General features: G+C 39.8%; 1 protein-coding gene across 1 annotated transcript in view; it reads right to left on the bottom strand.

The window, feature by feature from the left end:
• Nucleotides 1-26,556, bottom strand: part of nup93 (nucleoporin 93) — a gene marked incomplete at its 3' end in the record, with an annotated part of 38,145 nt that extends 11,589 nt beyond the window's left edge. The window contains exons 1-12 of the mRNA XM_042496072.1: nt 26,472-26,556; nt 24,484-24,670; nt 23,621-23,738; nt 7,508-7,570; nt 4,985-5,113; nt 4,095-4,169; nt 3,069-3,161; nt 2,761-2,900; nt 2,475-2,607; nt 1,332-1,489; nt 1,071-1,236; nt 236-329 (exon numbers count right to left, since the gene is read on the bottom strand). Coding sequence (XP_042352006.1) covers nt 236-329; nt 1,071-1,236; nt 1,332-1,489; nt 2,475-2,607; nt 2,761-2,900; nt 3,069-3,161; nt 4,095-4,169; nt 4,985-5,113; nt 7,508-7,570; nt 23,621-23,738; nt 24,484-24,662 — 1,348 coding nt within the window. The remainder of the gene's footprint in view (nt 1-235; nt 330-1,070; nt 1,237-1,331; nt 1,490-2,474; nt 2,608-2,760; nt 2,901-3,068; nt 3,162-4,094; nt 4,170-4,984; nt 5,114-7,507; nt 7,571-23,620; nt 23,739-24,483; nt 24,671-26,471) is intronic.
• Between the last annotated feature and the right edge of the window lie 386 nt (nt 26,557-26,942).

Here is a 26,942-nt window from a genome sequence, read left to right as displayed (position 1 = left end):
CAGAGCCAGTTTTAACCAAAGGAAAATCTGTTCCGCAGGGGGCACAAAGCATGCATGCACACATTTGTGCCTGTGCCCCCTCTGCGACAGCTTCTCAAGTACTACAAAAGAGAGGATAATAGAAATGGAACAGAGGTAGGTGGGGAGGCAGAGTGATGTGTCACAATTGTTGAGAAACTAAAGTCAGAATATTTGTGGTCATTTGTGGGGCTAAAAGACAAATGCATTTCCATACCGTAGTCCTCCAGCAGCTGCTTCTGTAGCTGCGGCAGGGTCAGTCTGTCCTGAGGAGAGCTGCTGCCGTCATCATCAAAACACACCTGGTTCAACTGCAGGGACAAAACACAGTACACACTGTAAAAATAATCGAGGAAATTTGCAACTTTGGCTCAAAGACAGACTGCTTAACTGTGAGACAGCAAATGACTCACACAAGTCAAAAGATTGCCAACAGTGAAGCTTTGGAACTAAAGCTTTTAATGATGATCATCGACCGTCTCGACTTCTCCTCAGGCCAGTCTGCTAACGCTTCACACACACTCCACACACTTACAGTTTACATCCATGTAACATGGATGCCTCACACACAGAACATCTATAAAATCAGCACAGTTTTAAGGTGGTTCTTAAATTATGACCAAAAACATGTTGTATGAGATCACTGTGACCTTGACCTTTAACTACCAGATTCTAAACAGTTCATTATTTTGTCCAAGTGAAAGTTTGAGCCAAATTTGAGGAAACTCCCTTAAGGCCATCCTCAGATATTGTGTTTGCAAAAATGAGACCGCTTTAAGGTCACAGTGACCTTGAGCTTTAAACACCAAACTCGAATCAGCTCATTGTTGAGTCCAAGTAAATGTTTGTCTCAAATTTGAAGAAATTCCCTCAAGGTGTTCTTGAGATATCCCTTTCACAAGAATGAGAAAAATGCAAAGTCACTGTGACCTCTGACCACCAAAATCTAATCAGCTCATCCTTGAGTCTACTCGAATGTTTGCCTGTGGCCACGGCTGTCGCCAGCATGGACGCATAAAAATGGCAAAATGGCAAAATGAAGTAGACTGTACCTTAAGCCAGAGGTAGTCCTCAGTCTTGTCCGCCACCTCTCCATGGTTATCACTGATGTCGCATTTCCCGATCAGGCAGTAGACGGCTCTCTTGTAGGGGTCAGCGCTGTTCCTCAGCACCCTGCGGTAGTGGAGACGAAGCTTGTTCTCTGAAGTCGGGGAGAGGCTGAAGGAGAAGATCAAGAGGCAAAAATGATGATACAGTTTGACCTCAGAGGGCGTCTCAACATATATGAGGACACGGAGGTGAGGCGCTCTCACCGTCTGTCAGGGCTGTTCATGTACTCCTGAAACCAGGTCTTGAAGTCTCCCAGCTGATGTTGCACTCTGTTCACAACCTGCATGGCTGCATTCAGATCTCCGCAACGTAGACAATAGTAGATCACAGCCCATACTGGGTGGCCCTCGATCTCACCATCCTGTTGCACACACAGACATTTAAAACCGTGGTGAAAATATTCCACTGACTCATTTTAAATAAAGATTCTGTCTCTACATTATTTTTGACTTGTGCACATAAATTAAGCTTGTTCAATACTGATAACAAATATCAGTGAAAATCAGTTCACCATCTGACTGTTGGTGACTGTTGGTGCGTTACGACTGACAGATTAACCAAAAGTTAAAAACAAACAAACAAACAAAAAAAAACATTCTGCTTCACACACAAATTTAACCCGGAAGCACAGACGATCTATTCAATCAGCAGAGTTTCAAGGTGGACATCCAATATTAGTGTCAGCAATTCAGAATCTGACCAAATGTCTCTCCTTTTGTTCCTGTGTTTTTGCATTGCATTATGATGTTACACTGAAACTGGCCTTTGTCAAAGGTCAACCTCAGAATGTCTTCACTTTATCATTTTATCCTATTTAACATTTGTGTGAAATTTTATCATAATTTTTTTTATAGTTGACATTCACTCAAAATTTGAAAAATTCTCTTCAGGCCTTCCTGAGATATTGCTGCCAGGGTTCACTCACATTTTCATTTCAGACTTTCAGACATTCAGACATTTCAAACTCCATCAAAACATAATTTCGGATACAAGTATACATGAAGGGAGAAAGAGGAAATGCTGGCAGGAAATAGAGAAACGTAAATGATGGTACACAAAATGTCATACAACGAAACATATTGGAGCTAAGTTATATATGCAGCGACAGAAAATAAATTTGCTGTTACGTTACATTAAGTGGAACGTTATCTACGGAAAACTATTTTAACAATTGGATAATTGGACAATAGGATTTCCATGACCGTGGGAACCTTGTAATCTACTCACGAGAATGGGACGGTTGTACGTACAGATGGAAAACCCAAAAGCATAATGCCTCTGACCAAAGTTATCTCTGGCACAGAGGAATAAAAAAGACTCAAATTCTGTGTATTTGTGTGGGTTACCTGCATGCCAGGCAGGGGCCCTGGTAGTTTAATGTTGAGGAAGCTGCGAACTAGTTGGTACGTTCCTGGCACTCCTCCTAACTGGGCCTGATGGAGGTTCCCAAACACAGTAACCATGGTGTAGTTTTTATAACTGGGAGAGAGGAGACAAACAAACAAATAAACAAACAAACAAACACACACACACACACACACGCAAGTTCATCATCATGATGCAGAATGGTTCAATCTTAAACTAGAAGCTCAATAACAATAGCTTAAGTAAAACAAAAACAAGCACAGTTACCTGTTCTCCAGGAAGCTGAGTCCCTGGCGTACAAAGGCCATTTGCATTTCCACAGCGGTGCGACTTTTGAGAGTGTCTTTGGCTGGAACCAGCAACACATCTGTCATCTGCTTCACCATCAGCCACATGTCTGATACGTTCTGGAGGGACAAGAGTGGGCGACGGTCACAGTTACATAAAGGCACAGAAACAGAAGGTGTATTGGCTGTCAGAGTAAAACTAAATTATATCTTTGAAGAGGACAAAAAAAATTAAATTAATTAATTTGAAATCACAGTTCATTTCATGATGATAGGAGATATTCTTACCTTATCATCCAGGCTTTCTACTACAGAGGCACATAAATCTCCCAGATTAGGCTGAATGTGACCGTTCACTATCTTCTCATTGAAAATGTAAATCTAGAGGAGGAAGAGGTGGTGATGAGGGGAGAGAAAGACAAAAAAGAAAAACAATTTATAGGTAATAAGCTCCCTGAATAGTTAAATGCTCAATTTTCAGGTCAAATGTTTTGCAAATCATTGTCCAAAAAATTGAAATACACCTACAACTACATCCTCAGCTTCAAAAGTAAAAGCAAACACTATGACGACCGAGTGAAATGATTCACAACAAAAAACAAGAAAAAAAGGATCAAAATGTTTAAAATGTCATCGAAGAGGATAACAAAAACTAGACAAATGACGCCGCATGCGATGTGTCGACACATGGTCAGAGGAAAAGCAGCATTTAAAGTACTGCGTCATGAAGCAGATCAGAGACAAACAGAGCGAAAGAGAAGGTCAGACAGGATGATGAGGGAGGAGGGACGGTAGAGAGACACAGACACAGAGTGAGAGAGAGAGAATTACCCAGAGTGCCCCTCTACTGCCCAATCAATCGATAAGTTTGATCTGCCATTTCCTGTCTTGCTGTGACCCCATTTTAACTGTGTGATCAGGGCATCACACACAGACTCTGTTTTACTTAAATTGCAGTAAATTCAAGAGGTGGATTAAAATTTCTGTGTTCTCCGGCAAATTCATTTAGTAGATGAAACTGCAACTTCACAGTCGGATATATAACCTCTTTTACTATAATCATCATTTTTCTTTCATTTTCACATTTTGTCACAAATTACTTACTTTATTTGATGTATTCATGGGAAAGAAAATTAATATTACCAAATATATGATCTGTTTTTTGTAACTAATTTTCTAAATTTGATGCTCTCCAGTGGTGGAATAAATATTTTTATTTTGCAATCATTATGAATTTTTACTGTTCTCACCAAATCTAATTGTGCGCCCTTTCCAGGAGATTTGATGTCAAATAATAAAATGATTACGACTCACCTGACGTCCATAGGCAACCTCCACGCTGTCCAGCGCACTCCTTCCTGGAGCGGTCACTTCACTCACAAAACTGGGCTACAATAAACAGAGAGGCAGCAGATGACATTTCTAAAAGGAAGGTAAATAAGGTCAAAAAAAAAAACCAAAACAAAACAAAAAAACCCCCAGAAAAGCCAATCATGTGCAGATGGAACTGTCCATTGTGTCTAATGTGTCACGTGTATCAATTAGCACCTTAAATGGATCCTCTTTTTTTATAGTAAATATTCTGCGTTTTGAGTCTTTTTAATCCAGTAGTGTTGTCAAAAATATTGATATATCCATACGTATCTATTAAGAATATGTGAAATGGTTTTAATTCTTTCATTATATCTTAAATTTTCATCACAGTCATTCTGCTGTTTTTTTCAACTAACCATGACAAAAATCCATCTTTTCCTATTGATAGGACAGCACAAGTGTGAAAGGGGGGGTGGGGGTGACATGCAGCAAAGGGCCGAGGCCAGAATCGAACCCACGGCTGCTGTGGCGAGGACACAGCCTCTATACTTGGGGCACTGCTCTATCCACTGAGCCCCACCAGGCAACCCAGTAAATTCAAGTATTTTTCTTGTAACTCAGAACTTGTAATGTCTTCCCATGTTTTTGAAAGTAATCAAGCCAATTGGTTCAGGTTTTAAAGGGTTAATGTACTCTTATCAACATAAATGATATCAGCTTTTCGTAAGGAAGATAAACTTCAATAATCCCAGCCTAAAACTAAATCTAAGGCGTCCAGCAGACTGAGACGGTTTGTCTCTCTTGGTAGCAAAGATTAATTTGTCCTAAGTTATCTACGCTTGAACTGTGGACGTCCTTGCCCTTAAAGCAGCTTTTTTTGTTTTCTGTACCTCCACATCTTGACTGAAGTCCAGTGCGTCCTCTCCTGCTCCGAGTAGTGTGTGCAGCACTCTCTGCTTCACCTGCTCCCACTGGACCAGCATGGACTCACGGTGGTACTCTTCAGCCAACAGGAACGTCTGAAACATATCAAAGTAGGAAACAGTCATACGCATGTATTACTTTACACAAGCTAGGACCAGGACTGGAAATTAATTTCTTTTTCCAGCTGCCACTGACAATCAGACTCAGAAAAGGATTTATTGTCAAGTAGATTTTCACTTACAAGGACTTTGCTTTGGTTTTCGGTGCAAACATTGAGTATACAACAAACATATTAAGAGAAATAATAATAATAATAATAATAATAACAAGACAAAATATTGCAACACTCGAAAACTTAAATATAAAATAGAAAAAATTTCAACAAAAATATGATTTAAAAATCGTGATAACATGACCACTCACTAGATCACAATTGTTTTTTTTGTCTGGTGAAAAAGGCAAATCTAGCAGGCACTTGCATATTTTACCAGCATTTTGCGTGTTTGCATACATCATACCAATGAATCGTAACAAACCGGGAGAGACACTTTAAATGCTGTGCTTTGACGACAGAGATCATTTTAAAGCAGCAGGTTTGATTCTGAAGTCAGACTTTCAGGCTGCAGAACTTTTTTTCAAAATGACAGAACAGACAGTTTAGCAGATGTTGAGGTGACAAAATCTCTTGCACATTATAGCTAACACAGTGCCTTGCCTCACATGCTAGGTGGGTGCTAAATATCGTGACAAAAATATGCACCTACTTTGCAATGATTTGTGATGTGCCAAAAGTTTCCTGGTGACCTCAACCTGTTGGAAGTTCCATGTATATAAGCTACGAAGTTAAAAATGTTGTGCCCTGCATTGGTATCCGAAGATGGATGGCGGGCCGAGTAGATTATAATTATTAGGACAAGACCGATTCTCTCCAGTAGCCTGACAACCTCGGCTACACACATGCAGCACAGAGAAACACGCATGAAGTTATGCAAATGGACTTACCTATGGTGCGCACACACAGACACACATACACCAAATTTAGCAGCAGACCCTGTCAAGATTGTCCTACTCCACTAGGACACGGTGCCGTCTATTTTAACTCTCCATAGAGACTCAGAGTGAGATAATGGGAACGTGAGATAATTGAATCTTTCCGATCTCCAGCTCAGGGAGATGAAAATGTAAACTAGAGCTACAATTTACTTGGTTAACTTGGTCACTGCCTGGATGTCAAAGCGTTTACTTCCTACAACTCTGAGTTGCATAACTGCAATCTGATGAAAAAAAACTATGATGAAATAAAGAAATTGCAGTACAGAAATGAAAAGACTGTTTTTTAATTTTTTTTTTCATTTATATTTCATTTATTTATTTCCTTTAATTTGCAGTTTTATTGGTTTTGTTGTTTTTTGGTCTTTTTATTTATATAATTTTACACTGACATTTTGCATCCTGCATCTTGTATTATTTGTCCTCTGGCTTTTATTTAATCTTAACTCTACTGTTGTTTTGTCTCGCTTGTGTTCAGTAGGACTGTTTGACTTTCTGTTGTTGTACCGCCTTCTTAGTATCCCGTTTCTGCTGTTGCTTAGCTTGTCAAAGCACTCTAGTATATATCTACTAGTACAAAGATAAATGTGAGGTGCTTTTTAAAAGTGTGTCCAGAGATAACTGAATTGTTTTTTTTTGAAACTGTAAAATGTCCAACTCAGTTCTTTTTCTTTCTTTCTTTCTTTGCAATTGTTTAACAATTATCAATGTCAAAAAGAAGTTTAGATATTATGTGTTTATGAAACAAAATGAATATAATTAGCTGATATATTATTAGCAGATTTTGGCATCTCTCAAATATTAATATCAGTCTCTGCCTTAATACCCAAAGATCATCTTCATCTAGTGATTGTTTTAAAACTGGACAACTCTTACTCAACTAAATATGTCATTTAAAGCATCTGCTTTCTTTTTGCTCAGTACATTTGAGTTGTTCCACCCTCGCACAGAAGTCCTTTTTTCCTCTCTCAGGGAGCAGAGAGAGATAATGGGAACGGCAGCTAATTAAACGCAGGGACTATTGGCTCGGCACATCAGGGAAGCCATTTCAAAACCATTCCCTAAAGGTTCACACCAGAAGGACTTTTAGATCACAGCAAGCAGAGATTACTAAAAATTTGTTTTTTTAAGTGTCGCCATATTGTGATGTGCTAATGTTCACGCACACCGCAGTGCTCGAAATTCATCTGATTTTGTGGAACTAAATATGAGGCAAACAAAGAAGCTCTACTGCATGTGACTATTACGTCTAATTACTGCATCTTGCTTTTTATCATTTGGACAATTTCACATTGTAGAATAAATATAATTAAAATGCTGAGATGTGGGTTTTGCAGGCCTGTGATCTGGTTTCTCACACTGCAGGATTTAGATTATGTCACCCATCTGTAGCGCTTTTTTCGACTGCAGAAGCAATCAGACACTAGGCAGATACTGACCCTACGGCGAGACTCCTCAATGGCTGACAGCAGGGCGTTGTCCCTCTCATTCTTCAGGAAGCCCTGTGGACGAGGTAGAGACAGTCAGACATACAGAAGGAGAGGCCATGACGCGTGACAAACAGAGTGAGAGAAAAGAAACAGAGAGAGAAGGCAAGAGATATTAGCACGAGCATTTGGGACAAACTGAAGCAGAGATAAACTGCATGCAGAGAGTTCTGGGGGGACAGATTTAGCTGCTGCACCATCATTTGCTCTACGGGAGACAGAAGCTGCTCCTCTTCTTCTCCATCCTGTTTTTCTCTGCCCTTCCTCGACATGTGCAGTCCCACGCACTGTCAGGATTAGTCAAACGTATGGTCGCTGTTTTACACACACGTATAGGCAGGCCAGGGAAGTGTCTGTGATTTTCACACGCCATTTTGCTATGAGATAGCAGTCAGCCTCCATTTTGAAGTTATCTCAAGATGGCTGCCCCTGCATTTATATACACACACACACACACACACACACACACACACAAGAACACACACACGAACACACACACGAACACACACACACACTCCTCTGATCCTTCCTATGAAAATGGTAATTATTCACATCCTACTCAGCTGATGATAAAACTACTTATCTTATACACGAGATCTGAGCTACCGCGAGAATGAGTGGTACTTCTGTAACAACTGGAGTGTGCAGGAGGGAACGACAGCTCTCTTTGGAGGGGAAGTCAGTGAACGCTGACGTGCATAAAGGGACAGCCATCTTGAGAGAGAACCAAAATGGAGGCTGCGCTGCAATGCACTTCGTCAATCTCCTCTTAAAGCAAATAAAAGAGTGAGTCACGGGATCACAAAATACAAGTTGATGTTAAAAAAAAAAAGAAATCTCTTCTTTCCTGTGCAGAATATCATGAGACATGTGTAGCATTTTAATGGAGGAAAATGACAGGTCATTTGCTGCAAATGAGTCAGAGGCAGAGCCACGGGAAAAAACATCGTCTCATCTCTTTATTCAGAAGTATTGACAAAAGAGCCTTTCCCGTCATCAAGCTGATGACACAGGGATGATTTTGGGGCTATATTTATAGCTGCATCTGGTTTGATACCAGGAGGAGACAGATTTCAGACGAAAAACGGAATAGGACGTTCAGGTCAAATATTGAATATGTTTAACTGCTATGAAGAAAAAAAACTTTTCGAAAAGGTTGTAATAAAAACTTGAGTTAGGCTGCAGCCTGCAACTTATGATATTTTCATTATCTGTTAATCTGCTGATTCTCTATTAAGGCTGGATGATATTGGATGAGTAGATTAAATATTCACATATTTATTACAATTTTTTTTTTTTACCAAATACCTTGATATTACAACCATATTGTTGGGGTAACTATTGGTGCTTTCACGAAATATTGACACGATTAGATTTTTGGATCAATAATGTGGATATAATGACTAAGTGGATAAAGGAAAAAAAACAGCTAGAACAGTCTGTTAAGTCCAGGAAAGTACTTCACTTTACTGTAATTGATGCAGCCTTTAAAACCAAGAAAAGACAAGACTTAAGATAAAATGATATTCATAATCTAAGACATTATCTCATATTACGATACTGATATAATATCGATATGTTGCCGAGCCCTCTTCTTGATTAATTGTGCTGTCTAAAAAAGTCTCAAAACACTTAAAAATGGCCAACACAATTTCTGAAAGCCAGAAGAAAATCCTTAAATGTTTTCCAACTAACATTAAAAACCCAAAGATATGCTACATATCAATATAAAAATATGTTCAATTTACAAATGAAATACAATTAACTTTGGTAAACAGCAGATCTCTGATCATTTTACTCACATTTCATTAAGAACAGAAGCAAAATTGAGGAGACAAACAGCATAAAGAAGGAGATTTCACTATTGCTGATGCATTGCTTTTGCTTGTATTATTATGTTCAGGCTTAATTCTTGACAGCTATGTTGACTGAAGGTCGATACACCAACTGAAAGCTGCTGTGTGTAAATTTACATTCCTACAATGCAAAGTAAAATACTGCTGCTCCTTACGCAAGAAAGTCTAACGATAGGTTGCATTCTTGCAGTTTATATAACCATCGGCCCTCTACCTCTGTCATAATGGTCTCTTAAGTTGTTGAAAAGTTGCTCTCTCTGCCAGATAATAGCATATTAATTCACAGATGACATTCTTTTTGCATCTAAGTATGTTGGATCCTTTTAGCTTGAAGAGCAAGCAGCTGGTGAGAGAAATACCATTTTCTGAAAGCCGAGTGGAGATCATTCTGCTCTACAGGGATGTGGGTGCTTTTGGCTCCCCTCTTGCTTTTATCTCTCCTCTCTCATCACCTCTCTCTTGTGTCCCTGTCCCCCCCACCTGCTTGCTGCTCTGCCTACTCCAGCCTCATTTCCTCCCCTTCCTTTCTTTCCAAGCTCTCAGCCTTCACCTCTGTCTGTCATTGCGTTCCTCTACTCCTCTTTCATCCCTCTGTCCTGACAAATGAGAGCAAATTGGAGGCACAAAAGGTTTACTGTCAGAACGAGTAACTTCTCGAAACAATGCCAATATCAAAAAAAAAAAACCCAAACGGAGGAATTAATACTGCACTGAAAGCTCGCAAATGTTAGAAAAGTGTAGGAATTACAAGCAAAATTAGAAGCGTTTCTTAAAAAAAAATCACCAACTGAATATGATAAAATAATCAAAAGCTTTTTCAGGTGCCGATATGAGTACCTTGGTGGTTTCACATTGGAACATCCTCTGGACTGCATAAGGTTTAGTCCAAACCACATTGCTGCAGCAGTAACAGGCCTAACAAACTGAATATCAAGCATAATGTTTGCTTTATAAAGTACATTTGCAATGATGTCTTTTTTTACTATTCACCTAAATAGACAAACTAACCAGCTTTATCTAGAATTAGGGTTGCAATGGTATGAGATATCCACAGCACATTAACTGTGTCAGAAAATATTGCTGTGTCACAGTATCACGATATTACTGAATTTTTATCATCAGTTACAATGACCATTCAAGAAATTAAAACGTTGTTTTTTAGTTAGAAAAAACCTGTATTACTGTAATTGAAACTTATGTATATGTAAAAAAGTCCAAAAAACCAAAATAAAGGTGAGATTCTCCATCATGTTTTTTTGAATACTGTAGATAAGCAAATGTACATGGTATGATAACTGCTGTTTTATATTTTATTCCATGGTATACCTAAAAAATGGTATGCCTCTGCAACTCCAGCTGTTATCATGTCTTTGTAAAGTAGGAATGATTATTTTCTATTTCAATGATTTTAACCCTTTTTTTGGTGACAGCTACAAAACCATTGGAGATGATGTGCCATCACTGGACGAGAAAAGAAGGTAAACCATGATACAGGGGTTAAAAATTGTCAACTCTGTCACAGTAGACTGCAGTTTGCTAATGTAGTAATGTGCCTTAAAACTTAAGAAACAACAACAATTCAGGTCACAGAGTAGCACTAACAGAAAAAAGTAGACCATTTGAGCCTATTTACATCTTTATTTGAAAACCAAGAGTCTGTGCTAATTTAGAGGAGCAAAGATTGAGTCTAATTGGAGGGTTTTTTTGTTTTTGGTTTTTTTTACACAGTGGGACAGTTCTACTGTTGTCCTAACATGACAATATAGTACCTTTGTAAGTTGCTCTCATCATGGCAGAAATCAGAAGTGTCGTTACGTTTGTGGCATGCAGTTGACTTTCAGTTTTGCAGTTGCGTGGTGAGGCATTATCTGCAATTATTAAGGTCGAAACAAAAAGATCTAAGGTGGTCTTGTTAAATGCCTCATATCATCAGTAAATTTGAATAAATTACAAAGTAAACCGTCTATCTACCCAACCTGCCCATTTACCCCATTGGTCCATCCTTCATACCCTTGTTTCCTTCAGCCACCTCCCTCCCTTCCTCCCTCCCTCCCTCTTTTCCCAGGAGAGGCTGAGAATAGGTCTATATTTAACAACTCTAACCAGAGGAGAGCTCAGGTCAACGCTCACTGGAGAGCTGCACTGGATAAAGGAGTAAAATAGCATTGTTGTAACAGAGGCTTATGGGATGTATCTACAACCAGAGAACATGAGACTGTATTAGTCACTGGTGATAACTCTGATTGTAATTTCAGTAAATTGGAGGTGAAATGAGAAGGTGAAATCATCTTGTCCAGAAATACGCAGAAGGGAGGAGGGAGGGGGAGCTACTCTTTCAAAAAGCAACTAAAGCAATGATGGCACACCACGCAACACTGTATGCTTCTGCTGGGCAGTCGCCTCAGCATTTTTGCTTCAACTGAAGTACATCAGGAGGCAAAGATTTTTTATTGCTGTCATTTTGTTGCCTGTTGCCAGCTGCAGTTGCACTGCCAACGACTTTGCCTATACAACATTTTTTGGGCCAAATATAATTGACAACTTAGCCAACAGCTGTGGCCAAAATTCCCATTTGTCTGAGATGCAAATGCTCGTCACTTTTACAAGAAATAATCTTTTTGCCTAAAATTTTAGTGTTTGGATGATATTACCTTGAACAAAAATGCGTCACTGCTGTGACATATTATGTAAAAAAAAAGGATCTAAAATTGTCTTTTTTTAAAATGTTGTTTAATGTTATAAACTTGGGCTATTAGTTCTCCCTTAATCGTGTTCAGATTTACTATATTTTCTGAGAAAAGACACATCATTGTTGCCAACGTCACAACTGCTGTGCACTTTCGATTTGCACTAAACAGCTGAAAGACTTGACATGTTATTTAGTCTGAGACACTCTGTACCCAGCATTTCCCTCTGACTAAACACTGCAGACGCTTCTATTCCTCCTTTGTATTTGTTCCCAAATGGCAAAAATAAACATAAGAAAGCAAAAATGCGTCATATTAAAGAGTCGCTAGAAAGAAACAGCAGGCATTTTAGCAGAAGACAAAGGCATGCTTATCACTTTCAACGATCATTTCAATGCTGGGCAATAGGTGTATCTAAAGATGTATGTTTTCAGTTGCCCCACCCCTGTATTGTGTATCCTCAGAGATCTGCAACCCACAGTGAACACCCACAGCCTGCTGGCCAGACAGCCCAGAAGCTTTTACAGGAACACAGCCACAAAGAGGATTTAATGATTAGAGATGAATCAGGAAATACTCAATTGCTGGTAATTAAAAATGGTAGATGTGCGTCATTAAAAGCTGAACTGGGTAAAAAAGGTAAAACTGAAGGTTGGTCTGCCGTTACTTAAAAATACAACTGATGGAAATTCACCCTTTGTCTCTAATTTCTCCTTTGATGCGCAGAAAGTACAAAGATCAGTGGACACCTAACTGTGTCTCTAAAAATTCACCTTATTATAAGCCAGCGGGCAAACATGACCATATTTTAGAAAATGAAATAAAATCGATCCTTTGAAATAGAAGTTTTTAGTGCGTGTGCGTGTGTGTGTTTGAACACACATGTTAACATGTACGCATGTGCCGGCACACACAGGCCCTCATTCTATTAGCTTGTGGTTATAGTCACACTGTCTTCGCCTGAATGCAATCTTACAGTATGTTCAAGGAAATCAGCAAGTCAGATTTTTTCACCCTTTTGGTCTGGCTTATTGCACACTGTGAAATACGGTGTAGAGAAAGATGGTGTCGAGGAATCTAAAGGCTACATAAGGACACAGGCAAAGAGCAGTTAAAGGGGAAATGAAGACAGGGAGCCTTGCTCTCTGTGCCAGTCATCACGAAAGTATGAGTGGGAGGCTTTCTGTCCTTATTTGCCATGACACAATGAGCCGACCATTGCCCGAGTGTGTGTGTGTGTGTGTGTGTGTCTGTCTGTGTGTGTGTGTGTGTGTCTGTGTGTGTGTGTGTGAAACCACACCCTTCACTTGCTGTGTGATACAAAAAATATATATGCAAAGTAATAAGACATATATACACATATGTGTGTGAATATATATTGAAACAGTGATGTTATCCTCCAATCATTAACAATAATTTTATGCATTTATCATCATGTACGTGGGTGCTATACAGCCACGAACAATGTAGCATAACCAGGAAAGAAATGGGCAGAGACAGACAGGTGACTAAAAAGTGTAACAGACAAAGCACATGCCTGTCTGAGTAAGTGTGTGGGTGTTGTGCATATCCATGTGTATAGGCAATACTCACTCATGCTGAGCGTCTATCTGCCTGCCTGGCAGACAGACTGACAGATGAGAAGACTGGATGAGACAAGAAAGAGTAAAAAAAAAAATAGTTTTTCGTTTCTTTGTCTGTGCCCAGGTATCTGTGCTTTGACAGCCCTGGAGACCTGCTTCTTCCTTCTGCCTCTTCATCCCTCTGCGTTGCTGTGCCAGCGCGGCAGCAGTGGCCGCCATGCTGGGGCGTGTTCCCTGTGCCCTGTCGAGCCGGCATGGCAGTTTGCTTGCAGCCTTTCCCCGTTACGAAAGCAGGCCACTGACTCTTGCGCGTGAGCCAGAGTATCGAGTGAAAGTGCCACATCAAGACTCACTAGAGGTGGTTTTATTGTCGGAGGGCCGTACCAACTGAGCGCTCAGACACAGGGGGGATCCACGAGAAGGAACTATGGATTCATATAGAATATCAGTTCCTACCATCAGCTGACACCCCTCAGCCCTCATCCTCTCTCTCTATCTCTCCTTCACTCCATCCCAGCATCTCTCATGGCCCTCTGCCTCCTCCCTCCCTCAGTCCCACTCATTTTCTTCCTTTTTTATCCATCTATGCATCCTCCCTTTCTTCCCTCCCCTCTCTCCTCCCTCCCTCAGCTCAATGCAATTATAGTAATGGATTTTTTCCCCCTCGGTTGATGGCTTCCGACATCCTGTCTTGAAATGAGGCTAATCATGCTCTTAAGGGTCATGTTTAGTTAATGAAGGGTTTGGGAGGCACATGTGGGAAGGGGAGTGGGGGTGGGGGGTGGGGGCATTCCTATATGCAGGCCTACTATTGCACACAAAGCAAGCATGTTAATCCACACACACTTCCACTTGTGTTAATGGCACACGGTCATTCACACACAGGCACATGCCATGCATTCATATGTGCAAGCCAGCACAGACAGCATGAGAATGCATGCGCCCACGTGCAGCCAAATCTACACCAGACACACACGTTCATTCATAAGCACACGGAGAGACTGTATATGCCAGCGATCGATTGCCACTGACACAGATACAGGCGTGCAAACACAGCACAAGGAGCCTGTGCACGACACACGCACATCCTGTGAAGCTATGTCAGTAGTGTTCGTCTATCTCAGCAGATGCTCTGGGCTTAGCCAACTGCATCCGCTGAACGCATGCCATCACTGCTGAAGGATATGTGCGTGTGTGTGTGTGTGTGTGTGTGTGTAAGAGGTTGGGGAGGGCAGGAGAAGAGAAAGGGAGGGTGCGAAAAGGATGTAAATGGGAGAGGGAGGAAAGGAGGAAAAACTAGAGAGGAGAGAAGGTAAAGTGAAAGAGAAAAGGAGAGTAAGCAGAGGCACCAGCTGAAAGAGAGTGAGGTGCGGAAAAGGAGAGAGAAAGAGAGAGCACCCTGGCAGAGAAAGATGGAACAGTGAAAAGTGAGACGAGGACACAGAGACAGAAAAAAATTGCAGTCGGTCGCCATTTTTCAACCAGCACTGCTCTCCGCCTTCCGCTTCTACAGTTTCATTTTTCTGTCGATTTTTTCATTTGATTACTGTCCTCTTTAGCTGCTCTTTTCTCTTGGTTTCATCCTCTCTATATTTCTATTCGTCATCCTCCTTTGTTTTCCATTGTGTACATTATTTCAAGACATAGAAAACAAAAACCCAGAATTGCCGAATACTAACCCAAAGCTATTCATCCATGACGATTACCAACACGCAACACATACAACACAAACGCTGAAGTAGCAGAGAATAGAATAAGGATCTCATTGTAAAAACGTTGACTGTATGGTGACAGCTTGGGGTCTGCACATGTGTATGTAGATCTGTCAGTAGCATGAGGGTTGGGAGTCCAAAACTAAGGGGACTGGTTAAGAAACATGCTTTTATTTGCATTTTCAGATTCCTGGTGTAGTGTGTTTCAGTCTAAATCCCTGTTCACGCATACATCAATGCATGCATATATACTGCAGATAAACATCAAAGCATTACCCGAATCAATCAAATCTATCAAATTACAACTGTAGAGGATGTCAAACAAAGCTAGATCATTTCCATAGGAGTGGGAACAATAAAATATACTATTTTGTCACAGTATTTGGGGTACAAAATGATAACCTATATTACTGAGAATTTTTTTTTTTAGTACCACCTCTTCTACATTTAAGCAGGAAAATCTTAATGGGGTTAGACATAAATGTATCCACGTTTTGACCATACATGGAGAGAAACAGGATGAAACCATAAATAAAAAAAAAAAAAAAAAAATCTAGTCTAGTCTAGTCTGAAGCCCTACATAGTCATCAGTGCCTTCTATAGTAAGTATATAGGAAGATCCCCTCTCATTTGTGTTCAGCCATACATACAGACACATCACTCACACATCAATTCCCTCAGCATGTGTTGTTCCAGACAGGATCTGCAGAGGGATGCATCAGCTCAATCACGCGAAACACGCTCGCTCACACACACACACACACACACACACACACACACACACACACACACACACACACACACACACACACACACACACACACACACACACACACACACATTGACACACATGCATTTGCACTTTGCATTATTCTAGTTCATCAATGCTGGAGCGTGTCAACATACCTCTTATAAACCTAGAAACTAAAGTCTCCATTTAATCTGGCGAGACAGAGCCACACATGTTGCTCAGGGAATTGCAGCAACTTCCCCGAACCAGGACAGAGGAGGAGAGGGTGAACAGAGGAGGAGCGAGAGAAGAGTAATGTTAAAGGACCAGTGTGTTAGATTGAATGGGATATATTGGCAGAAATGGAATATGATATAATAAGTAAGTTTTCTCTCTAGCGTATAATCATCTAAAAATAAGAATTGTTTTGCTCTCCTTACCTTAGAAATAAGCTGTTTATATCTACGTGGGGAGCAGGTCCTAATTTATGGAGATTGACATGTTGCACTGACATGTTTCTACAGTGGCCCAGAACAGTCCAAACAGCTATGCAGCCATACGGCCAAGGTCTCGATCTTAAGTAATCGTAGAATAAAAGTGACTTCACATTAGCATGTGTAGTGCGTCAGATATACATGAAATTTTAAGCTCAAGCTGCTTTATTCAGCTTCTCATCAGTTTAAATCATTCTATTTGTCTATTTGTTTTGGAAATGAAGAGGCCTCTACAGATATTTCAACTCGTAGATCAGTAAAGGGTAGGCACACATTAACTAATGAGAGAATTAATCAAATTATACTTTAAATTATGATATTGGCTTCCAATGATTTTGTGAACAAAATAATCAGAGATAAAAAAAAAAGATTATTGTGCCGTATTCCTCTTCCCAATGATGCTCTCATTTAGTTTTGTCTTACAGACCGAATCATAATGGTTGTTTTTACAATTACGGATGGAAAACACTCCATCACATAAAACTAGCTGGATTTTGATACAGTGTGTGAATTTCTTTTCATACATATACAACTACTAGACCAACATCTTGACAGTGTAATGAATCTTGGAATGTGTAACAATATGTGTGTTAAACTACTGCAACACTAGCCGCTTTCACACTCGCCTGTTTAAGGCGGGAATATGATGCCGTTTTGCCGACTCGCTGTTCTGCATATGACGCACGATTGTGGAAGAGGAAGACAGAGTTGAACAAAGGTAGTAACAGCTCCAAAACGAGGTCTTTGTAAAACGTACAGCTAGAGAGACGTGACTATGGGTGCGGAGGTATGATGTTTTGATTACGTATTATGTGAGCAACCACACCGCGGGAGATTTAAAAGGCACCTTTTAGCAATTTGCGGCTAATTTAAAGAAGAAGAACAGTGGTTGTAAAGGTCCATTAACAACAATAAAGAGGTCCTGGAGCTCCTTACCCTGCATATAACAAAGAAGGTAAATGATTGTTATTGACATGTAATGCCTTTGTTGTTGTTCAGAAACTGCTGCACAGGCATATATTTTGTAGCACACTAGAGGCTGATGCTGTTGTGTTACATGTCACGGCCATCACGCCTCATTTGATTGCGGGATGCCGGGATGAAGTGTTTGATCACATTGTTGTTTGGTTCTGTATAAAAGCACAAAGGAGGCATAAAGAAGGGACTTCGTAGCAGCTCTGTGGCGCGATCTCTGTGGCGCGATCTCTGTGTAAAAGGGGGATACTTAAGGTTTTTACTGAAACTGATGCTGTTGCCTTTTGTCCTACAAGCGGTATGTCAATCCTGTGTTGTGTTGCTGTCTTGTAATATCGCAGCTCCAATTAACCTCTTTTTCCATCAGTGTACTTGGTGATGTAAAGTGACTGTCCCAGCGGGATGTTAAATGGAGATCTGTAGGAGGGGAAAAAAGTGGGCCGCAGTGTGGCTCGGTGTTTATCAGAAGTTGGCTCCGTTTTCTCAGAACAACAGAATTCACCACAAGCTTTCCCCGTTTTGTTATTTCTTGCTGAATGGGCCTCCTGAGTCTGATTAATTTTTTGGCTCCTTGTCATCGAGCCAAACGCACCCCGTGAGACTAGAGTCACAATTAGTCACAATTTGCAATTAGAGTCAACTGTTTGTATATCATCTCATGATCTTAATTAAAAGAGAGCTCCCAAAGGGCCAGCAGCCAGCTTATTAGATGAATACTCGCCTCCTTGTTGGCCAGCTAGTCAGACAGTGACCAGGAGAGTAGAAACCCAAATACTTTTTAAAATTTTTTTAAATTCTAAATAAATGAGATCACAGGTCTATAAAGATGTCCATTCAACTCTGTCCTCTTTGAGGACGTAGCAGTGTTTTTGAATATTTACGTTCATCTCAGAGTTCCTAGAGATTAAGGCAGGTTAGATTTAAGACTTTTAAAGAATTTTTAATGCCACTCAGAATTAAATTTTTAGAATAATTTTACAATAACCAAAATTGAAGAAAAAATAATACATGAACCGATCTTAATTACTTAGGGTTGGGAACAATTTTGCCCAAATATTCATAACGTAAAATATGACCTTTTTGGTTATGTTAGTTCAAGGGGATTTTGGCAAATTTTGTATATGTATTAAAAAAACCAATAACAATAATAATAATAATAATAATAATAATAATAATAATAATAATAATAATAATAATAATAATAAATAATAATAAAATGTTACCAATTATTTTGAAATTTTACGGTGCAACATCAGAAAAAAAGATTCATAACATCCTACTCCCCATGTTGTAGCATTTTTAAGACCCCAAAAGATCGATTTAAGATATTTTAACATTTAAGGCCTTATTTTTCAGATTAATGAATTCAATGCCTTTTAAGACTTTTTAAGGATCTGTGGGGACCCTGGTTCAGCCATATATGTAGAGGAGGTAGATAAAATGATAGAAACACCTTTCAATACAATTCAGCTCATTACAAAGTGCAACATCACAACATACATGACGAAGTGAATATAAAGGGACTTAAGATGAATGTCAAAACAATGCTACTATCTTAACTGACTTGCTTTTTATTCTCACCACCTTCCTGGAATTTGGTTGCTCAAATGGAGCTGTGGTTTTATCTGTAAAGCAGCAGAGGAATTATTCTATTGAATGAGATATTGCACATTTCTTCTGAAATGAAACTTTGTAATGTACAGTCCTCTTATAAATCAATAAGGGAAAAGCAGCATGAGCACAGAGGGAGTGTGTGTGTGTGAGTGTGTGTGTGTATGTGTGTGTGTGTGTGCGCGCGCGCCCACGGTGCCAGAAGCTAAGTGCTCTTCCAGTCAGTCAGTCAAACCCACCCAGGCTAGAATACATCCGGCTGACCAAGAGGAATGAAAGATGAGTAAATGTGAAAGAATGAAAGGCAGATAGCAACAGAAGAAGAAAAATAAATATATATAGAGAGAGAGGGAGAGAAAGAAAAATGGTATCAAATCTATGGCCTAGGAGGTCAGAGAGAACAGGAAGGCATAGAGAGAGATGAATGAACAGATATAAACAGAGCAGTTAAACAACATAAACAAACAACAATTTAGCTGGTTAAAAGAAGGAGAAATGAAGAGAGCAAGAGAGACAGAGACAGAGACAGAGCTCAGGGACACAGCAACTTGAATTGAAATTGACAGACAGAGAGAGAGAGAGAGAGAGAGAGAGAGAGAGAGAGAGAGAGAGAGAGAGAGAGAGAGAGAGAGAGACTGAGAGAGAGAGAGCTCAGGGACACAGCAACTGGGAGAATAGGCTGAGAACATCTGTATTAGTATCAGCTATCTGCTAAATTGTTATTTTAAACATTGGTATAAGCACAGAGTTTCACAATCAGTGCATCCCTGGTTTAAAGTGGAAGATAAAGGTAAAGACAAGATACAGATCCTTGTTGAATCAATACAAAACAAAGACTATGCATTATCAACTGTTAATAAAACAAACACCACGAATGAATAAATGCTAAAAACCATTTTAGTAACCATCTGTTAAAAGAGTACAATACAGAGTTAGCACTGCACTACTATAACTTATCAGATTCAAAACTGAGTTTTTAAAACAGAACATCAAAATGATTGCAGAAGAACCAGAGACTTTGTCATTCTTCTTCCATGTCAAAACCCGGCGCCTATTTTGCCCACACTGCAACTCGACCACAAACAGTTCTGCTGGAGATCCAGATGAGTTAAGCTAGTAGTCACTAATAAAGCCTCAAGCAGGGACAAGGAACGAGCCTCAAAGGTCTCCACAGCCCCAGATTTGTTTCATTTTCAATCTTGTAGTCTTTAGGCCAGCCTCATGCGCGCGCATGCATGCGTGCGCGCACGCACGCACGCACGCACACACACACACACACACACACACACACACACACACACACACACACACACACACACACACACACACACACACACCACTAACAGCTTAAGAGAGACCGACTGCTGCTGCCTCTGTTATACCTGCGGCACCATGATGCCACCTCTGGAAGGGGACTACCACAACCTTGCACATCTCAGCCACTTGCCTGTTACTCTCCCGAAAATCACAGACAGAAACAAAGCCTGTAATTGGCAAACAACTACCAGAATACTACGCTTCTGATCAGACGCTCCCGATGGTGGGTGACACAATGTGGCACAGTTGGTATGGGTTCAGTGACCAGCTGGATCTCGTATTATGGTTAAATGTAAAGCTAAACATGTTCTGAAAACACTTGAAGCGAAAAGTATGCAGGACAGAAACAGAATCTTGGTTTATATTTGATCAGTGCTGATTAGTTTTACTGTTTGATCTCTGTTTCTAATCAGCCTCAATTTTCACTGTGCAGGAAGCAGTGTGGCGCCCACTTCTTGTTCACAAACTTTTACCATTACTGGAAAATGGGGCATTCAAATACATTTCTGATAACATTTTAGGTGAGAAATAGGCAGTGCAGTAATTTATTCTTCATTTATATTTGATCAGCACTTCCTACTTTACCCTTTGATCAGATTTCGGACCAGCTTTGAGAGAGAGGGGTGGGTGTGTATCTTGATCAGTTCTGTACTCTTTTGAGTCTGTGGCGGTGGTGGCATCTTCACATACTACCCACATTGTTTTGATACAAAGATGGTTGAAAATTGGCAAAGTACCCTTTAATGTTTAGTTACCTGTTAATGGGTGTCGGTCTGTCAAAGCAAAGTTAACCTTATCTGACATCCCTGCATCAGCCCCAGCCTCAAGTGACATCACTTTAGGTAATTTATCACCATTAGTGTTTTCTCATCCTTTCTGCTTGAACTATAATGGAGTCAGAGCAGTTGAGCTGCTGTTAATGCTTATGTAAAGCTTCCACTCCCTGCTTTACAGCCTACCAGCCAACTACTGTAAACCTTTTTGAGTTTATGCCTGACTAAACATGACAAAGTACAAATGCCATATTAGGCATGGGCAGTATCACAGTATTATGGTATACCAGGGTATTTAGAAATCCATTTTGTTTGATTTTAAAGGCCGTCAAAAATATGGACCCTCATCTTTTATTAACTTCATACTGGAGAGGGTGCATTCAGGATATTTTACATGCAGTGTGCATCATGTGCCCTGGAGGTTACGCTCACACCACAATGCATGTGTGAGCAGTGTGCGTTCACATTGGAAGGATTTGTTGTTGCAGCACTGCTGAAGAGCTGCCTACTGTTATAAGTACAATATTTCCACAATTGCGGAGGTCGTACCGCAAACTTATACCGCCAAATACTGTATACCCCGGTGTAATTCCAAGGAGGTATAAAAGTATAAAAAAAAAATTACTGCCCTAGCCTACTTCGTATGTACTTGAATCCGACAAGAGTTTATTACAAAACAGTTCAGCTGTTTCTGTATGACAATGCGAATACTGGATCAATACAATCATAGTGTAGCCTTCAGAAGTGATATATTTAATAGAATCATTGTATTATCTGTGTCATGTATTGTATATGTATTACATTTGCACTACAGGTGAAAAAACGCTTTTTTTCATTCTGGACGACTGTACAGGCAGAGTTCAGTGTTGACTCCTTGAATTCTGTGTGACACTTACTCCTGTTACATGTCCTCATATACTAACTTCCAGGCAGCAAGTGTAAAAAAGAAAAGGCTCATAAGTACATCTACCACAACTACAATAATCTTTCTCTACAGTCCACTAAAACAAAGCCTGTTGGTTAAGCTGCAAGCCTATTTCTCCATGGGAACATTTAACCCACTAAGTCGCCTGTGTGTACACACACATCTGCATACTCCTGTCAGCCCTTTGTGAAAAATTCCAAACTTACAGACATTTTTCAGACCTGAACTAAAAACACTTAGCGGGCTGATTATATCATCTGTAGCTAATTAATGTTACTTCCATTCCTTGGCCCCAAAACACATTTTTTTCCTGGTTATCTGGTGAATGCAATCTCTGCAAGCCAATGTTTGAGGTATGTATGCTCAGCCAAAGATGCTTTTTAGAAGAGCCCCTTCCCTGTCTATTGTTACGATATCTGAAGCAATATATATAAGACCGCTTTTTTGTTGTTGTTTGCATTCCACAAAAGCACTCACTGGTAAGTTTGACTCGTGGCCTATTATGGCGCATCTTCACCAGCTGGTCAATTTGGTTCAGCTCAGTTCAGTAGGCATTGTTTTTGTGTTTTCACTGTGAAAAGTTGTGGATGGTACATTTAGTACTGTCCCCATTTTCTGTCACCCTACTGCTGGGGTACCTACAAGACAGATCTGGTACTAAAAGGTAGCGCAAGAAACCTTGTAATCCATGCACTGGTCAGCAGAGAATCAGTAATCTTTTTTTCATACATCAGTAATCTATAACAATAAAATGAAAGGATGTTTGCAGCCTCTGACAGCAGCTGTAGATTGATAAAAAAAAAAAAAAAATTTACTTCACTGGGCCGACTGACAACTTTTTAGGTGGAATGTTTATGTTTAATGTTATTCAATGCATGAGTTGACAATGTGAATCCATCAACTCACCTTAAATTTCAGTATGACATATACTTTAAGTAATCAGTGGATCTCCAAGCGTTTAAAAAATGTATGTTCATTTAGACCAGATTACGTGAACTGCATATATTCTGATCTTAGCGTAGAGAAAAAAACTTGGCAGAGCATTGTTGCTGTGCGCTTTGGCAGCACTAAATCCCTGCTCTTGCCTGACAGAGAGTCAATGCACAAACCTGCAATTTATAAATATCCCATTGAGAGATACTCTCTCTCCAGCCTGCAGCCCCGTTCTGTGGATGATAAACGGGGCGCAGATTTCACTTTGTATCACTGGTGATGAGGAAATTCAGCGAGTGCTGCTGGACAGACCAGCGAGTTACAACAACGGCGCCCACATGTAAGAGTACTGTCTGCAGTAGAGACGCTTCACAGATCTAGGGTCTAAGTATCTGTACGTCTTACTTTTGGTTCCAATGGTACTTTACCGAAAGCTTTTGATGGAAATGCAGAATTAGGTAATTCATACCTGTATGTCTGTGTCTTTGACCGGCTCCAGGGGCTCAAAAGTGGTAGCTGCACTTAGACTTTCCAACCTCTGAGAAATGTGGAAGATATCTAAACCTCTGGAACCAAGAAGGATTGACCTGGGAAAAAGACAGAGTGGTGGAGAGAATTAATGACTGAAATGGAAGGACCACACTAACAATAAATTGTAGTTTAGGTCAACAACCACTAGAGGGAAACAAGAGGCCCTTCAGCTATTGCAGTACCACCCATAAAAGACCATGCCAGTTCCAGACAAATAACAGTCTTCATGTAAAATAAATATATGGTATTAATAAAAGACTGAAACTGTTAAACACAACTAAATAAAACTTTATCTTAAATACTGATTAAAACAAGAAGCCCGTACTGTCTGTCACAGGGGACCATCAGTGAAAACTGCATAATTAAGTCAACAGTTTGACAATTGTACGAAGTACAATATTATCCATGGCCAAATATTGTCTGTTAAATGTCAAAAAGGTGTGATCTTTAAATGTTCCGCACAGAAGCCAGGACAGCTATAAAGAGGTGTCACAAATAATTACATTTCCAGGGCCAGAAGAAGGTTATTTAACCAGGAAAGCATCATATCAAATAGTATTGAATGTCACCCCCTGATAAAATAACATTTTAAAATTTTAAACACATGACCATGTTTTATTACAGAATGAAAAGGGCACACCAAAGCAGCTAGTGAGTAGTGCTGTCAGATGACAAGTTTATTGTAGAGAAATAGATGGATTTGTACTATGATCTATATAGGTTTTGTGAACACCATACAAGAACAACAGAGGTTTTCTGAGTGTGCAGCATGACCCTGTGTGCACGGGACATATTCCTTACGCTTTCACGTCGGCAGCATCTTGCGAGGTGCGAGTCAGGGTGCGGGATCGAAGCCTCTCCCCTGCCTGCTGGATTTCCTGGAGGTTCCTCTCAACATGCGGCAGCTCTGACACCGCTTCTGTCTCCGCAGCTAGCTGCTCTGCCTGTTGCAGCAGCTCCCCGAAACCCTCTGCATCCATACCTCTCTCTAGAAAGAGAGCGAGTGATTTAGTAAATACATTGAGAGTAAAATATACAGCAGTACAAAATGGGTCTGTTAGTTATTCATGAAAATGAAATAATTTTCTTTTAAAAAGTCCATTAGACCATTTATTGTCATTTTTACTATTATGCGATTTTTGAGTAAAGATTCCTCGTCCACTGGAATGGAGAGGAAAAATAACACAAGGGCATACCAATGTTTTTTTTTTGCTGATGATTTATGAGAGCAGAAGAGAGTAGAAATCCATCATAGCAATATTTTTTTGTGTTTCGAATATAATTAGATTCTAAATGGGTTAATCAGAACTGAACTAAGAAAAATGTAATCTCCTACAGTGCACATTATATATGCAATAATCTGCAAAGGAACTTAACCTTGGACCCTCTTCCACTACTATGGCTGATTAAATGCCTTATTTCAGATAGTTTCAATTCTGTGTAGATGTTTTTAATTATACATCTACACCATGACATGTTTATTATGCTGTATTTTTAGCTATTAGACATCCTAATAACTGTTTGTTGTTTTGTATGATTTTATTTCTATTTTTTGCTTACTGATTGCTTTTAATATTTGTTCATGCTTGGCATCACAGAAAAAGAGGGTCTCCTTCAACTGATTTCCCAGTTTGAATGAACAGCTACATTTCAAATTAAACACGCTGATGAAAAGAGTAAACAACAAAATGTGTGTCACTGTGTATAAATTGAGACTACATTCGTATAAAATGTGCATGCACCCATCAGAAACAAAACAGATTCACATAGGATTTTTTAATCCCACAGAACATTGATTGATCCATGTTAGTCACTGAATGGCTATATATATATATATATACACATAACATAAATAGATGATAACCTATACACGAACTCAATGAATATCTAGTATGCAACAAGAAATTCAATCTTACATGATCGAAAAGGAGTAGAAGAAAGTATTAACTTATTATTTCCTATCCCTTCTCAGCTAATCATCAGTTAATTCATAAAATCTATCTCTAACACACACACACACACACACACACACACACACACACACTAATATTTACACATACATAAAAGCAGACGTAGACACACACACACACACACACACACACACACACACACACAAACAACCACACATATACACACAAATACGCATACATATACGTGCATACGTGCATGTATGTCCCACTGAATTAACACATATACAAATGCACGCATATGTACGGACTGCATGTTTAACATATTTAGTTTATGACTTGACCACTGTAGGAATATACTTCACCGTCAAAGTATTAGGTACGGAGCACGTGCCAAAAAAAAACTGAATAAACTATAGGTAGCCAAGGGTTTATAGGACGTACAGGTACCAGAGCTTTTTTGACAGCTGACATAAACACGATGACACCTGCAGCGCGCGCATGGAGTGCAATGGTTAGCGTTAGCACAATGCTAACTGCTCAGCAAAAGTAAGCCAGTTTAGGTACTCGCCTTAGTTATGATAACAGCGACAGGCAGCCTAGAAGGTAACTTCAATCGTCGAGAACCGGCAAATTAGTTATAACAGTGACAATTTAACGTTTAGACAATTTCCTTTCCCGGCCTAGCTTGTAATAGTTAGCTACACTAGTTAGCTTTAGTCAAAATGAATGGCGCTCTAGGGTTAGCTGTGAGGCTAAATGGCTAACGGCTAGTTATCTCGCGTGCTCGCAGTTAGGTCAACTAAAAATCATAATATTTGATTTTAGCAGGCAGATAAACCTCATACCTGTCGTGTGGCAGGGACGTTAGGGTGGACTTGCCTGGTTTTCTCGGACGAAGGTGTTTACAGTTGTTAACTCTTATTAAATTGTGCTCATGTGTATTATTCGCCCCGGCACTTCTGGACTCGATGCTGATTGGATGATACCCGCTCTGTGCCGGATGTTCTTCTTCTTCTCTGGATTGGACAGACCAGAGGCTGCAAGGCTGCAATGGCGTATTGCTGCCCTCCACTGTTCGTTCCTAATAATAATCATAATAATAATGAGAAGACGAAAAATCTTTATTATTATTGTTATTTTTCTCTCTCATATATATATATATATATATATCTACACACACACACACACACACACACACACACACACACACACACATAGGGTCTGTTTCCTGTATAGTTTTCTGGAGAGCGGCATTGTTGGAGGTGGTCTTCAGATATTTTTGTGCTATTTTTTGGTATCTTAGTTTGATGGTCTTAATGCCTGTTATATTGTGGATGTACTGGTTGTTGA

Source organism: Plectropomus leopardus, chromosome 11, assembly GCF_008729295.1.
Source record: "Plectropomus leopardus isolate mb chromosome 11, YSFRI_Pleo_2.0, whole genome shotgun sequence".
Classification (NCBI taxonomy): domain Eukaryota; kingdom Metazoa; phylum Chordata; class Actinopteri; order Perciformes; family Serranidae; genus Plectropomus; species Plectropomus leopardus.
This window is presented reverse-complemented; position numbering and strand designations above follow the sequence as displayed.